This window comes from Chenopodium quinoa, unplaced genomic scaffold, assembly GCF_001683475.1.
Source record: "Chenopodium quinoa cultivar QQ74 unplaced genomic scaffold, ASM168347v1, whole genome shotgun sequence".
Taxonomy (NCBI): Eukaryota; Viridiplantae; Streptophyta; class Magnoliopsida; order Caryophyllales; family Amaranthaceae; genus Chenopodium; species Chenopodium quinoa.
In genome coordinates, this window is record NW_018742345.1 from 6,713,959 (window position 1) to 6,730,787 (window position 16,829).

Genomic DNA, 16,829 nt, shown 5'->3' on the forward strand with positions numbered 1-16,829 from the left:
TCGACGACAGGTAGCCGTATTCCTCATCCGAACGAGTTGACTCCGGAAGGCTTCTATGCATCGTGCCATAGCCGAAACCACCTCTCGTGAGAACTGTCAAGGAAAGTTTAGTTAGTAAAAATGCATGATAACTAAATACAAGATTCTGAATTAGAACTAGACTTACCCTGGTCTGGTGACGAGGAATCGACCGCTCCACGAAGCGCTCGCCCTCAGGAGCCGGAGAAATTATCTCCTCGATCGGCCCGTACATCCCCTGGTAGTGGATGGACATACGGGGTGGCACAAACTCAGTGGGACCACCCTGATAAAACAGAAAGAAATCAGTAAGGTATTACTTGGGGGCTACTTAGCGAAAAACAAAAAGTTAAGGATCTTACCCTCACATCCTCGGCCGGTACAAGGATAGGAGCCAACAAAGGAAGTAGCTCCTCAGCATAAATCCGCTCGAAAATCACATGCGACCGCCAGAGGGAACCAGGCTCCTCAGCCATGCTCGACAACTCTCTCTCGTCGAACATATGACGTGGAGGAGGAGCAGGAACAACAAAAACATCGGAAGAGTGCTGTCTAGCAACTCTCTCTCCTAAGTACACAACCGCTCCGTAGGTCCCCATAAAGTAGCGGCGCTCAGTAGAGTATTGTGCGGCTAGTCCAGGGACTGTCCAACCACCCCACGGTCGGTATACTACCTCAGGTCCCTATAAAAATACCAATCGGGTAAGAACATGTCTAAAACGTCGCAGAAGAGCAAGATAAACACTAAAAGTCGTACCGAGATGATCCGACTCCGGACGCATGCAGTAGACAGGTCCACATGGTGGCCGCCCCAAGAGGCGCTCATCGGATACCCCCTCGGCGATGGTCTCACCGGCGCAATGGAGGGAAAGTACTAGTAGAACCAGATCTACAAGAAATTAAACGCATGAGTAAATGCTAACTAACATATAGGGCTAAACTTTATAGGGAATAATGTTTACCTCTACGACTTTCGAGAAAGCAGACAAAGCAACGTTCGTCCTAAAGGACCGATGGCGACAAGAGTCCCTCAGTGCGCGAACGAAGTCAGTATAGGCCAAGCTAGTCCAGTCATAAGTCCCGATCCGCCGAAGATCGCGAACATCAGGGAGGTAGTAAAGCAATGCCCTACTACCCCTGTCAGGGGAGAGTCTCCCTGACAACAACATCAGCTCGAAGATGCGCACCCGCTGCTCTCGGGTGGTCGCATCGTCATCAAGAGCCGCTGCCAACGTCGAGCGGCGAATCCCTCTAGCACTGAACTGAGTCGTCTCGACCTCAGCTCGGGCCCGAACACCAATAGGCCCCAACAGCTCCTCGACCTCTGAAGAAAATACATCGATACCGCCGTCGAGTGGCAGCGGCACAGAAGTAAACTCCAGTCCTGTTATGAGACTGAAGTCTGTAGTAGTGACCATCATCTCACCCCATGGAAAATGAAAGGTGTTGGTGGTGTCCCAGAAGAGCTCCACCAGAGCGCGTACTACGTGGTGACCCCCGCTCGAGGCAACTATAGCCTCGGAGGTCTCAAACAGGGCAACCAGCCCACAAGACTCCCATAGGAGTCTCGTCTCTCGATCTCTGGCGATGTGCATCCTATACAAATCGCTTAGACCATCACAGCCAGAGCCGTGATGCCGTGTCCTCCCAGGCTCGGTTCCCCGTCTCACCCTCTCGGAAATGTGGTGGACAGGGGCAAAGAACAAGGTATGTTCATCCCACTCCGGGAACCGACCAAGCGAAGTGGACGGTGTAGTGTCGTCCTCCACGGGCTCATGCTCCCTTCTAGTGTTTCGGGACCGTGAACCTGAGCCTCTTTGTCTAGCCATGCTACATTGTGCAAAATCATCATAAATTAAGGTTCTATAGTATCTAAAGGTTCGTCTAGCCGCATGATACTATGTTCGCAAAAACAGAGTACGTAGTACTAAAATAGAGCACAAATTCAAATTGAGCATGACAACATTTTTTCAAGCAATTAAACAATTTCTTACAACACTATAGTGATTATTGCAACAAATTGAACAAGAATTGCTAGAAAAAACATCAAGAACGAGTCATATTGTTTTTCACGACCTTAAGAGGTCCAACAATAGAGGATTGCTCATTTCTTCACCAAATTGAGTCAAACAAGTCTCAAATTACTCCCAAGGCAATATATAAACATAAACAAGCAATTTCATGGCATAAAACTTGATAAACAAAGCAAATTGAGCATTATAAGTTTCGAATTTTCATGAAATTCGTGAATGAACATGCCAAAAATTCATAGAAACCGGTGTGAGTTGGAGGAAAACTTACATAGATCGGGAATATGGATGAGAAGAGCTTTGATTTGAAACAAATTTGAGTGAATTCGGTTGAGAAATGAGTGAGCAACGATCAATTGAAGTTTTCGGACTTCTCTCGGGCTGTTTCGCGACGAACAGAGCAAGAAATAAAACGGAAAACTGAATTTAAAGAAGAATCCGTGCTGGCGCCAGTTTCTAGGCATTGGCGTCACATTCTGTGCTTAGCGCCAGACGCCAATACCAGCGCATGGCGCTAATGCCATACGGCTAGCGCTGATTGTTTTTCAGCGACGCCAAAGCAGCCAGCCACCTGTTGTGGTTGTGCTAGCCTTCTGCAATATATTTTGGGTTCCTTGGTACGCCAATTAGACCCTCTAAGCAATTTGACATGATTAGGTAATCGGCTTGATTCAATAAAGTGATCGACCTGATAAAAAGATCGTCTCACTTAGCTTAAAGCGCCTAAGCATTGGCTCATTAGCAAAGAGCACCGATATACAGGTTCAAGAGCAAAAAGCACCGACATACAGGTTCAAGAGCAAAGGGCACCAACATACAGGTTCAAATCAAAAGAGCGCCGACATACAGGCATAGCAAAGGCTAGTTCAGGCGAACTTTTAAAGATCGACAGGCGTGGATCTTCGGTATTTTCCTTTGGAAAATTATCGCATCAAATGAGGATGACTTCAAGAGAAGATGTCTTCGGCATCATTCCCTAGCTTGCGGAAAGTTGTCATGAACAACTGAAGGTAATTTCAGGGCAAAATTGACTTCGATCATAGTTCTTGAGGCATGGAAGATGATAATAATGCGGATGAGAATTATTTCGAGAGAAATAATTTTCGATGATATTCCCTTGGACGTGGAATATTATCACAACGGAGAGGATAGTTTCAGGCGAAGCAATCTTCTAATTTGGAAACAATTACAAGGCGTAGCGGTTTTCAAGCGGGATGACATTCTCTAGCTTGCAGGAGGTCGTCAAAACAGCAGCAAAGCAGCAACAATCGGTTACTCTCAGAGACGTGTGCTCAACGGTGCAAGATACGCGTTTCTTAACTCTTCTATCTGTTTAATTAATTCTAGTTTTGCAAGTATCAGCGTTACAAGATTGATTTAGGATCGCAGAACGTTCTAAATCATTCTCCGTCCCTATCGATACTTTGGCTTTCGTTTTCGAAACTTGCGTTTCTCCAAACTCAGTCAAAGTGGGGGCTTCTGTAGACACCCATTTTTGTCTCCCCAAAACCAAACCCATTGATGAGTGTCTTTCACGTCGAATCATAATCGAATGAAACGAAAGTGTGAAAAGGTCTAGTGTTGCGGAAAGTTTTATTTCTTTTCTCTTCTCAGGGGCGGAGCTAGAAGGGGACGAGTGGGGACACTTGTCCCCCCATTTTCAAAAAAAAAAATTAAAAAAAAAATTAAAAAAAAAATCGCTGGATGTGAACGCTAGAACAGATGAAACGAAGAACTGAAGAAGCACTGCTCCATCTTCACTCGAGTACTCGACCATTACTCCAGTAGATCGACCGCCGTCGGCTTTCCGTTCTTCGCTGATGTGCTGCGACGCTGCCTCAGTCATCACCAGCCACTCAGCCAGTCCAGCCTCTAGTAGTCAGTACTTAGTAGATTGACCGTCCTCGGTGGCTCGGTTAGTTGGTCCTCTGTCCTCACCAGTCACCACTTCACCAACTGCGCGCTGCCTAACCGTCCGACCGTCGGGCCTCGGCCGTCTTCGCTGCATCACATCCATCAATGGTATGTCTTGTTAGCCCTAATTTGAAATCCCCAATTTGAAATCCCCAATTGTTAACCCTAATTTTCAGATTTTAGTTGAATTATTGTTAATTTTAATTGCAATTTTTGTTGAATTTTAATTTTAATTACAATTTTAATCTTAGGTTTTTTTATTATGCAATGATATGGATTGTGGAAATTGATATATATTTTTCAATTTAATTAGGAAATGTCAAATGATTCACCTAATTCAAACAAATCCAAGGCTACTAGAAAACAACCTGATCTTCGACAATTCATGTTTAAAAGAAAGAAACTCCATGAAAATGAGTCCAATAACTCCCCTTCATTTAGCTCCCCTCAAAGTCAAGAAAATGATATGGAAATGGGTGGTTCAAGTCACTTTTATTGAGAAGGATATCTTCTTACAAGTTTCCGATGAAAAAATTATTGATCGCTTTCAAAATATGAGGACTCGAAGGATGAAAGTGTAATTTTAATTGAATGTTTATGTAATTTTTTTCATCATTTTGACTTGTATGACTAAGTATTTTTACATTTTGAAATTATAAAATTAAGTATTAACCAATATGTGTGTTTGAGTTTTTTTTTTCGTTAAGATTTTTGTCAAATTATATTATATTCATAATTTGTCCCCCCAATTTGAAAATCCTGGCTCCGCCACTGTCTCTTCTCTCTGTTTTTTGAAAACTTTATATTAAGAAAACAGCCAATCCATTTTGGTTGGTCCATGATATGGGTCCAATAGTGGTGTAGTTGATGGGGCTTGCAAAGACCTTTCCAACGATATATTATAAGCCCAATTCCGATGAATATTGAGGAATTTATGGCCAATTTACTAAACTAGGCCCGGTTTGAGCTTTAATTACGGCCCAATGATCTAGGGGAGGGCCTAATATGATTTATCATTCCTAATGTAATTAGGAATGGTTTTGGTCTTCTAGAACATTCTAGAAGGTTTTTATCATTCTTAATTCAATTAGGATTCTTCAGAGTTTTAATCAAGATCGAATAGCATTTTCGACTGAAATTATATTATTTTATCTTCCAGTACGGTAAGTTTATCAGATTTTCGAAAACGCATTAAAATTCGAGTTGATGTCCAACCCCAGGCCTTGGCGCCAGGAATCAGGATTGGCGCCAGACGCCAGCCACTGGCGCATGGCGCTAGCCACTTGTCCTGGCGCCAATGAGTCAGGGCTGGCGCCAAGTTTGGTTTTCAATCTTCAGACTCTGTTTTGATAAATTATCTTTTTTGGATGATTTTCTCTATTAATATCGTATTAAAAACTCCAACTATCTTCATCATCTACATCTATCATTCACCAATTCTCCTTATTCTTAATTCTTCATCAACTATCTTCATCATTCATCAATTAGCATTCATCTACAGTCAAATAATCCTTTTCATTCATCTCTTTTCATCAAATTCTTTGAATTCATTCGTTCTTTCTTTTCTAAACTTTGCTTTTTAATACAAAATTCCGCATTCACAAGATCTAGAAACACCTAGCCATATTCGAAGTTGCCTTCGCCCTAGACGTGAAAGGTTTTAATTTCTGAGGGTTTGGTCCCAAATCTCTATTTCAATTTTTTAATTTAATTGTTTTGATTATTATTTTCCTTGAAGTTACTAACACGTGTATTTTGTTGTTAGAAAGACGTACGAGGCATCCAAGTAAGTACTTTAATGGTTTAATTGATATTATGATATAGAAATCATGCTTAGATTGTTATTATGATTCCTAGTATCATGTCTAGGGTAACTTTAATATCAAGTATGATTAAAAGTACGATGCTTCCTATTTTCTTCCTAATATTAATTCATGTTAGTATCATGTTAGGGTTAAAGATTTGATTTTTAATTCTTAGTGACATGCTAGGGTTTGTTATTAATCTTGTTAGTATCATGCCTAGGATCTTGCTATGCTTTAATATGATTATAATTTTATGATTGATATTATTATTATTAATGATGTTGATTATTTATTTATGTTGATTGATATATATATATTATTTTATATTGTTATTGCTTGATCACCTTTTATTGCATGTTTAAAGGGAATTTGTACTTGTAATCGCGCTTAATAAGATAATTAATAATCTTGTTAGGTTAATTTGATTATAATTTCAAGTGATCGCCAATAATAGGTTTATTTGTGCATTAATATTCAACCAATATAGATAAACAGGTTTAGGGTTAATCCTATTGATTGTATGTTAGTCAAAAAGCGCAAATGAATACGATCAGAATAAAGTAGAGGCCTATTATTATGGCAGGTTCAATCTCTTTTAGGTTGGATTTGTACCATCATCCCCGAACCCTTATTTGGTTCATGATCTTATGGAGTTGACGATCTCTTGGATCGTTAAGGGGTGTAACCTTCACCTCGTGAACGGTTTACAAGTTCCTTAATAAACTTGTTCGCGACTCTTTTGCTCTATCTTCTTCCCTTTTGGACGCCACCGTACTTTAGTGTATGATCACAGTGGGATTCAAGCAGTGGGATTTTAAAGGCTTGAAACTATTCCCCACAGAGGTATACACACACTTGCGCGAGGTTCGGCTAGAGTTACGTTTGGCCTAATTCCTAACGGATACGTAGGCAACCTCACATTGGGGTGCAGGCGGAATAAAAATTCATTCATATTCACATTCACACACATACACCATGCTCATATCAAAGGATATCCAATACTCATCCCTTTTCATTTAGAGATAGACTTGGGGGCTTGATCCTTACATCATTTGTCTCCCCAGCCTAAGAGTCACCACCATTTGAATTTTTTCAATATATATTTTTCCACACATTTAGCCCTTGCAGCCTAACTTTAGTATCACTATCACACACATCACAGATACATGACCAAATATACTTTCCCTAGGAACCCTTTCTCATTAAATCTTCAGACAACGCTGAAGCATGCCTTGTCATATCACTCATCACTCATCATTGCATAACAAAGTATGAACACTACTAAAAAACCAGTGAATTGCGACCGCCAGTGTCGGTCGCAAATTGCATGGAAAATGGTCGCAATTCGAAATTGCGATCGCCACCGGTCGCAAAGGCCCAGTCGTTATTAGTTGGTCACAAAAACAGAAAATTGCGTCCACTTGGCGGTCGCATATCAAATTGCGACCGTTTTTCATATTTTCAACGACCGTTTTTTAAACTGACATAATTAGTTAATTGCGACAGGAAGAGCGGTCGCAATTATTGAAAATTGCGACCGTCTTAGGCGGTCGCAAAAACCTGGGATCTGCGACAGCGCCTAGCGCTCGCATTTTTCAGAAAATTACGACCGCCTTAGACGGTCGCAAAAACCTAGGATCTACGACAGGGCCTAGCGGTCGCAATTTTCAGAATATTACGACCGCCTCAGGTCGCAAAATACTGGGAACTTGGGCAGGGCAACAGGCGGTCGCAATGTTTAGAAAATTACGACAGGTAGCTAAACGGTCGCAATTTGTCAGAGAATTGCAACTGTTCGAGACGATCGCAATTTAATAAATCTGCGTCAGGTACAGACGGTCGCAAATATGATTTGACAATATTGCAATTTTCATATAATTACAATTTGCATTATCGATGCCATCCTAACCTGAACCTATAACCTGTTATCATATGAATTAATTTTAAAATTAATATAAAATAAAATGCATAATTCATATAAATAATAATATTAATAATTAAAAAGTCCAACTTCGAACAATACATACAATAACAATGTTCAAGTTAATAATAATATTAATTAGTTAGTAATAGTTTTATAAGCTTAACTTTAAAACTAAGTTAGGCCTATATGAATAAGTAATGGCCTATGTTCATTCAAAAAATAGATAAGGCCAACATGTGACAATATAATACCAATTTAATGCCTATATTCCCCAAAAAAATAACAAAATGGCCTATATCCCCCAAAAAAACCTAAGGCCTATATTCTCAAAAAATAACCTAAGGCCTATATTCCCCCAAAAAAATATTAAAGCCTATATCAACAATACTAATCTAAGAGCTTTATGAACAAAAACTACGACACCAAAGTCTGGTGACCAAGCCCACCACCACTCATGTCCCGGTCATCTTCCCTACGAAGCTGAAATTGAAGACCACCATGACAGTTAGAGAACAAGTTCTGCAACATTTTCTCCATCATTCGCTTACTCTAAATTTCCCCCTCCTCCCGCACCATCTTCAATGCCTCCTACAATTACCTAGCAAACTGTGCCTCCATCTGTGCTTGCATTTGCACTTTTGCCTCCTGTATTCGCTTGGCAACCTCGGCTTGCACACGTTCCTCCAACTGTGAAGCTATAGAAGGATTGTACGATTGCGAGCCTTTCTCGGAAGAAGGGCTGTAAAACAAACTAGCACTTGCACCTAGGCCCTTCACTACACCCTTTTTCCTACCACCAACGACCTCCCATTATAGCTGGTTAGGGTCCGGTTGTGACCCTTCTTAGTGGAAGACTCATTAAGCTTATTTTGGTAGGCTTCCTGAAATCAAACAACTCATATTTAGCATATTAAACATGTTTATAGGTTCAAATTGCTAAAAAATACACATTTTCAAGCATTTACAAGGCTATAGGCTTACAACTTTGCTAAAATGGCTTAAATGGCCTTCTAACATACCCATTTTCTTTGTTTTTGCTATATTCTAAGAATTTGTCAATTAAAAAACCCATATTTAGCATACTAAACATGTTTATAGGTTCAAATTGCTAAAAAATACACATTTTCAAGCATTTACAAGGCTATAGGTTTACAACTTGGCTAAAATGGCTTAAATGGCATAACTTACCCATTTTCTTTGTTTTTGATATATTTTAAGAATTTGTCAATCAAAAAACCCATATTTAGAATATAAAACATGTTTATAGGTTCAAATTGCTAAAAAAATACACATTTTCAAGCATTTAAAAGGCTATAGGTTTACAACTTGGCTTAAATGGCTTAAATGGCATTCTAACTTACCCATTTTCTTTGTTTTTGCTATATTCTAAGAATTTGTCAATCAAACAACCAATATTTAGCATATTAAACATGTTTATAGGTTCAAATTGCTAAAAAAATACACATTTTCAAGCATTTACAAGGCTATAGGTTTACAACTTGGCTAAAATGGCTTAAATGACCTTCTAACTTACCCATTTTCTTTGTATATGCTATATTCTAAGAATTTGTCAATCAAACAACCCATATTTAACATATAGGTTCAAATTTCTAAAACATACACATTTTCAAGCATTTACAAGGTTATAGGTATACAACTTGGCTAAAAGGGCTTAAATGGCATTCTAACTTACCCATTTTCTTTGTTTTTGCTATATTATAAGAATTTGTCGATCAAACAACCCTTATTTAGCACATAAAACATGTTTATAGGTTCAAATTGCTAAAAAATACACATTTTCAAGCATTTACAAGGCTATAGGTTTACGACTTGGCTAAAATGGCTTAAATGGCATTCTAACTTACCCTTTTTTTTTTTTTTTTTTTTTGCTATATTCTAAGAATTTGTCAATCAAACAACTCATATATATCATATTAAACATTTTTTATAGGTTCAAATTGCTAAAACATACACATTTTCAAGCATTTACAAGGCTATAGGGTCATAACTAGGATAAAATGGCTAAAATGGCATTTTAACTTACCCATTTTCTTTGTTTTTGCTATATTATAAGAGTTTTTCATTCAAATAACACATTAGTTTCCAAAGTTAGGTGCCTCCAGTTTCAAATCACAAGTATAAGTGCCTATGATTTGCTTTTGTCCTTAAAAAATAATTTCATTAGTTTCTAAAGTTATATGTGTTACCGAGATTTGTTGTGCCCTCTTGTTAGCCGCAACTTTTCCTTTTCATGGAACTTCCTTGAAATGTGTCTTTAGGAACACCTCAGGGGCAATTGGAAGAACTCCACCGACTTTCTGAGCCTGCACAAATCAAATTACTCCATAAATGCTTAGTGTATGTAACTACTAAAATTTATCATTATCATTATATACTATTAAGTATTACCATTTTCTTCGCATGCTTTGATGTAGAGATAGAACCTTGGAAGTTGACGGCTCAATTGGATTAGATAAGGAGTCGCCCCTCCTGTTCTTCTTTGCTTTTTCTGACTTCTCCAGAAAAACCGGATCCTTTCTTTTCGCCATAATTTGCTCAAACATACATTGTCCTATCCATCTGGGAACTGACTTGTTTCTGACCGAAACATTGTATGTAATCTCTTTCAACCTCTTATGTGCCTTCTTTTCATACTCCTTCACAAGGGTGTCGAGATCAGCATTCCAAAGGTATTGTTTCTGCAAACAAGAAAAATAAAATGTATAATAATATATTGTAATAAGTAACTAACAAACACCAAAGTTAGATGAGTAATCTAAACTTGGAGGTTTTATAATACCGTAAACGAGTTCCACCAATGGGTCTTAGTAACCTCGTCAACCATTTCATAGTTAAGCCACGGTTTGCACCAATGTGCTTGAAAAATATTTGTAATGGAGGTGCTCACGGTGTTATCATCGAACCTTAGTACTAATAAGTAAACAAATGAAGTCATTACAAACAAATCTAACCAAGATTGTTCAAGTTGGAATGCAAATTAAGATAAACATGAATAACTTACCATAACCCTGTAGGGTGCAAAGTCCTTCTTGCAATGGGGGTAGGTACCTCACCCATGAGAGAGTTACCGTCTTACGTCTGAGGAACCTGAGTAGATTACCAAGAACCATCTACATATGACTGAGGGGATGGGGTAACTTCCGGAGAAGTTTCCTTAATAGCATGGCTTATCGACGGAAACAGTTCTCTCGGGGTGGCATGTCCCAGCTTCCGACGACCATCACCAGCCATGACAACCTAAAATAAGAAAAACATTATGAACATCGGTAAAAATCATATAGTTATGTTATATCACGATCTATAAGCTACTTTCACGCATAACCTTGGCTTTGCAAAATATAAATAATATCATATTTACACAAGTATATCACATTATAAATAGGATGGTCTTTTAAAATAAATTGAAATCCAATATGATTACATAATTAAAAAGTTAAAACAAGGTTACAATCAATCTCCTAAATCTCAGTTGAATCACCCTCCCCATCAGCACTAAGATCATCATCGGTATCGTCATCCCAAAATATGTCATCCTCATCCTCGTCCTCACTATCAGTAGATTCGAAACTGGACTCATCTGGAGGGTCATTGGGCAGCACTTCATTTTCAATATCCGAATCTCCAAATCCATCTTCATCACCTTCATAGTCCGGAATATCATCTGGAGCACAAAGAGTTGGAATGTCAGCACTAGTTTCTTGTAGAAAGTCTTCGTCAATAAGTGCATCAACAACAGACCTTGCCTTTTTCTTGAACACTGCCCACCATTGAGCCTTGTCTCTTTTCAGACTTGGGTAAGGTGCATTGTAGACTTGGTTGGCTTGGTAAGAAAGCACAAATGGATCGTACTTGGGGTATTTTTTGGTATGATTCACTTCTACAAGATTGTATTGATCAATGTTCATACCCCTAGTGGAGTCCATCCAACTGCACTTAAAAAGAACAGTCTTGTAAGTCCGTAGGGCACCAGTGAACTCCAACTCGATGATATCCTCTAGAAACCCAAAATAATCACCACCATCTACATTGGGTACGCTTACTCCATAATTCATTGTTAACTTATGTTTTCCATGGCCATAAGTTTGGAATTTGTATCCCTTCACATAGAATTGGCTCCAAGTACGCACTCGCTTAGATGGGCCCATAGCCAAAGCAAACAATATTTCATCATTTGGCTTTTCTTAAATCACCTGGTCATATGGCATAATTATATCAAACTGATATATGCCGTGAAGTTATAGCAACAAAGTAAGAAAACGTGTTGATGTCAAATGCGTATCATACTCACTTTCAACCTAAACCACTCGAGGAATTCAGCTTCATGTTTAATCCACACATCTTCTTTGCGAATAGTGGGTTGCATTTGAACAATATGGTCCTCAAACCCCCTTCCATATAACCAGAGAAAGAGTATTAATGAAGGTGGTCGACATTGGATACGATGCAAAATTTAATGAAATCTTAATAAGTGTGATAATATATGTATATTTAATACCTCTCATATGGTTCCAGAATGCCGCTATTTCCCAAAACATATAAATAAGCACGTTGTAGTTATTTTTCATCCAAAAAGCGGCGAACTCCACCGGTAGAAGCATGTCCATGATCAACCCTATTCAATTCTCGAACACTATCATCCAAAGTGCTTTCAACATCATCATGCACATTACGACCTAAGTCACGTGTTTTGGTATCCACTCCTTGTTGGAAGTAGTTAGAGAAAAAGTACCCTATCTCTTCCGTTAGATATGCATTGCAGATAAAACCTTCCACACGAGCCTTATTTCCAATTTTACGTTTCAAATGATTAAGGAATCCATAATAAAAAATATTGAATAAGTTATATGTTTTGCAAACAATTATAGGTGTATAAACGAAAATGGCAGCTATGAGTTTGTAGGAGCTAAAACCTTTCAAACGGATACATCCAACGATTTTGGACAGGACCACATAACCTAGCTTCATAAGACAAGTAAACTGGTAAGTGTTGAAGAACGCTGGTGGAAATATCTTCTCGAGCTTACAAAGAATTTCTGCCATGTTGTGTTCCAATCTTTCCATATCACTCAATTTGATGGTGGAACAACAAATATCATGGAAGAAAAGACTAATGTCAGCAATAGCTTTCCAAACATGGACCGGGAGAAATTCCTTCAAAGTAAGTGGCAACAATCTCTCCATGAAGACATGACAGTCGTGGCTCTTTAAACCATGAAGCTTACATGACTGTAAATCTACACATCTACTCAAATTAGAAGCATAACCATCGGGAAATTTCAAGTTCCTTACCCACTCGCATAACACTTTCTTTTGAGCCTTGTCGAGTGAGAATGGGGCTTTCGGCAAAGTGTCTTTCCCTCTCGCATCCTCCTCCACATGTAATTGTGGTCGTTGCAATATTTCGCAATGTCTTTTCTAGATGCAACTGTGTCTGAAGTACGTTTTTTCACATCCATCACTGTGTGAATATGCATGACAACGAGGGTTGTGGCGGAGGAGAAGAGTCTTCCAGTACGGTAACTCCCAAAGAATTCTTTGTTTAAACCACCCTAGTTTCTTCTTTTTCAAGCTTGCGAGTGCTTCTGGTCCATCAGTTCCTTAGCAAAGTGTTAAACTTGTTGCCATAGCTCGTCGCCAGACATTATGTGAGGTGGTGTCCCCTTTTCAACCTTATTCTTACAAAAAGCAATTTTGTTGTTTCGAAAAGGATGTTCGGGAGGAAGAAATTGGCGATGACAATCAAACCAAGACATTTTACCACCATGTTCAAGCCAAAAAGCTTTTGATTTGTCCAAGCAATATGGACATGCTTTTTTACTAGATGTTGCCCAACCAGAAAGCATACCACAGGTTGGGAAATCACTTATAGTCCACAAGATTGCTGCACGCAAATTAAAGTTTTTTCTTTGCGAGATGTCGTAATTAGTTGCACCGACATCCCACAGTTGTTTCAATTCATCAATTAACGGTTGATACACATCCAAGTATTCCTTCGGATTTTTAGGACCAGGAACGAGCAAACAAAGGAACATAAATGGTTTTTTCATGCACATTGATGGAGGCAAGTTATAAGGGGTCAGAATGACTAGACAACATGAATACTGACCCCCAAACTTGCCATTAGGAGCAAACCCATCTGTACACATACCAAGTCTCACATTTCTAGGTTCAGATGCGAAATCGGGGAAGGATTTATCCAAGTGCTTCCAAGCTTCACTATCACTAGGATGCGCCATTGTGCCTTGGACTCTTGGATTTTTGGAATTCCAGGTCATTTCCTCCACAACATTCTTTGTTGCAAACATCCGTTGTAGCCTTGGAGTGATTGGAAAATCGATAAGTTCTTTTATTGGAACCAATGACCCCTTTGAAGTCCTCTTGTATCTATCCCTTTTGCACACTCTACACTTATCCAACTCAGTATCAGCTTTCCAAAATAACATACAACCCTTTGGGCATGCATGGATCTTCTTGTGCGGAAGCTCAAGTCCATTAAGAATCTTCTTTGTATCATAGAATGCTTTTCCCATCTTGTTATTGTCGGGAATCGCTTCGTTCAGTAATGAAGAAAACCCATCAACGCACCAATGGGGCAAATTGTATTCCGACTTCAAAGATACAATTCGAGATTCCATTTCTAGCATAGACATGGAGCTACCTTCGTACAGTGGTTGCTCAGCAACCTTTAAAAGCTCTTGAAATGCTTTTGCTTGAGCATTTGGCTCTTCATCTGAACCACTAGTAGTATCGTCACCCGTTGGTTCATGATTACTCCAAAGAGCATCGAGAACCATTTCACGGTAAGTATTTGGTTGCTCTACACTTGATGTAGGGAACCCTTCACCATGAGAAACCCACTCATAGTAATCAGGTATAAACCCCTTTTTGTACAAATGGAGTTTTACTGTGTTAGCATCATGAAGACGTCTATTCTTACATAACAAACAAGGGCATCTTACTTCATCTATGCCCAGGCTCTCAGGATGAGCTTTACAAAACCGTATGAATTGTTCAACACCTTCCACAAACTCTTGCCTAAGTCTACGGGCATTACTGCCATCATATCTATGGTACATCCACCAACGCTCTTTCCTTTTCATGGTGACAAATTCTACAACACTATGAAAAACAAATCACATTAATCATTCACACAAAACTTGTATTCATTACAATAATGGCATACGATACAATTAGAATCGAAATGATATCCAAAGGTACTTATCATGACTTAAACAGGAAAGCTGATTCCACATTCTTTATTAAGAGATTTAAACTTATGTTATGTCACATGCTTCTAACTTGATAAATATTTACAATTTTTACAACTTGTTTTCTAAAATACTTATTATATATAATTTACAATATTGATTAAATTATTTATAATTTACACTGATAAATTATATTTATCCAATTTCAAAGTAAATTGATGTAACATTAATAAAATCAAAGAAGCAATATGATTTGTATAGTTAACAAAGATGGGAGTTTAATAACAAAAATTAAAATATAAAAATATTAAAAAAAAAAAAACCACATGAAACCCTTCATGAAAAAACAAAATAATTTCCAAAATACATTATAGAACCATAAGACAAATTAATGTTCAAAGATTATCATAACCCCTTAAACATACATATTTCTAATAAAGTCATTGTAATTCAATAAGAATCATATTATTTTAAAACGAAAACTAAATTTATCCAACACATGAGTTCATACCATCCAATAGTCCTATATTGGACATGAAGCAAAATAAATTTCTATTCCAATCAAAACATATCCAAGTTCAAGCCTCCGCACAATAAAGCGTAAAAAAAACAAACAATGAACCAAGCTATCAATAGCAAACCTCTTGCTAATACCAAACTAACCATTTAAGAATCACTAGAAAAACCCAGTTAAACAAGTAGCACATTCACAAAGTAAATCAATGATAATAAACTGAAATCAAAATGCATCTACTAAAGAATGTTTTTTTAAATATAGATCATAACTCCATAAACAACTAACATAAATATGAATCATATTGCACAAGTAAAAGAAGTAGTTAAATAAGAAGGGAAGAAAACACACACTGGAGGAGTTGATCGGAAAAGCAGAGGCGGCGACGAAGGTGGTCCTGGTATATGGTGGTGTTACATTTTTAGGCAGGGTATTTATAAAAAGAACTTTAAAAGTAAAAAAAATAACTACACACGACTTACCTGGTGGCGGCGACGGAAAAAAACAGAATAAGGAGGAGGGACGGGCACAAGAGGAATCCGGCGACGGTGGAGCTGCAAAGGGAGTTAAACAGCGACCCACAATTAGCTATTTCAGACAAGATAACGAAACAGAGCAAAAAACAAGAAAAACTCAAAAATATGAAACACCAAATACTCAACCAGCCATAAAAGTTCAATTTCTAGCAAGATTTATAAAGCTCAATCTAAAATTAAAGATAGTCATTTCTTTGGTAGGTTACTAAGACACGAAACACTATTAAATGCTTATTTAATCGATTCTAGATAGAAAATTTTCATTACATCCAAAATTAATCTAAAAAATGCTGTAAACTTCAATGAGATTAACATATAGATGATGCCCCAAGGTCCCATGCTTCTATAATAGATGTCCAGTTAATAGTGTTCCTCTCTGCAATCTACTCTCACTTAGATTTCTAGTACTACTAATCCCAAGTACACAACACCCCAATAGGCCAACAACTATCAAAAAGAAAGATGAAAATTTCTAACTAGTAGAATGGGTTATATAAATCATATTTTACACAAGGTCTCAAATTCACTTGAGCAAACTCTAAAAAGAATTGTTTTAAAAAGAAAAGCATATTTAAACTAAGGAAGGTACAAGGAAGTATTTGCAAACTAAGGAAGGTACAAGGAGGTATTTGCAAACGACGAGCAAAGACAACCTGTTAGCTGTCTTTGAGCTTTAATTTCAGGGTTCAGTGGTTGACAATGGTAAAAATATGGGGAGTGAAATTGAGCTTCAGGAAAAAGAATGGTTTTACGAGGGTCGCATATTAAATTGATACCAATATACACACAAAACCATAACTTCAAGGGGAAAGAACAAAATTTAAATGACGATATTGTTGGAATGACATTCATCTATACT

General features: G+C 38.1%; 1 protein-coding gene across 1 annotated transcript; it reads right to left on the bottom strand.

Moving 5' to 3' along the window:
* Positions 1-13,321: 13,321 nt before the first annotated feature.
* Positions 13,322-14,812, bottom strand: LOC110695147. Its single transcript, XM_021872373.1, has one exon. It carries the CDS (start codon positions 14,810-14,812, stop codon positions 13,322-13,324), a length of 1,491 nt encoding a protein of 496 aa, XP_021728065.1.
* Positions 14,813-16,829: the final 2,017 nt, after the last annotated feature.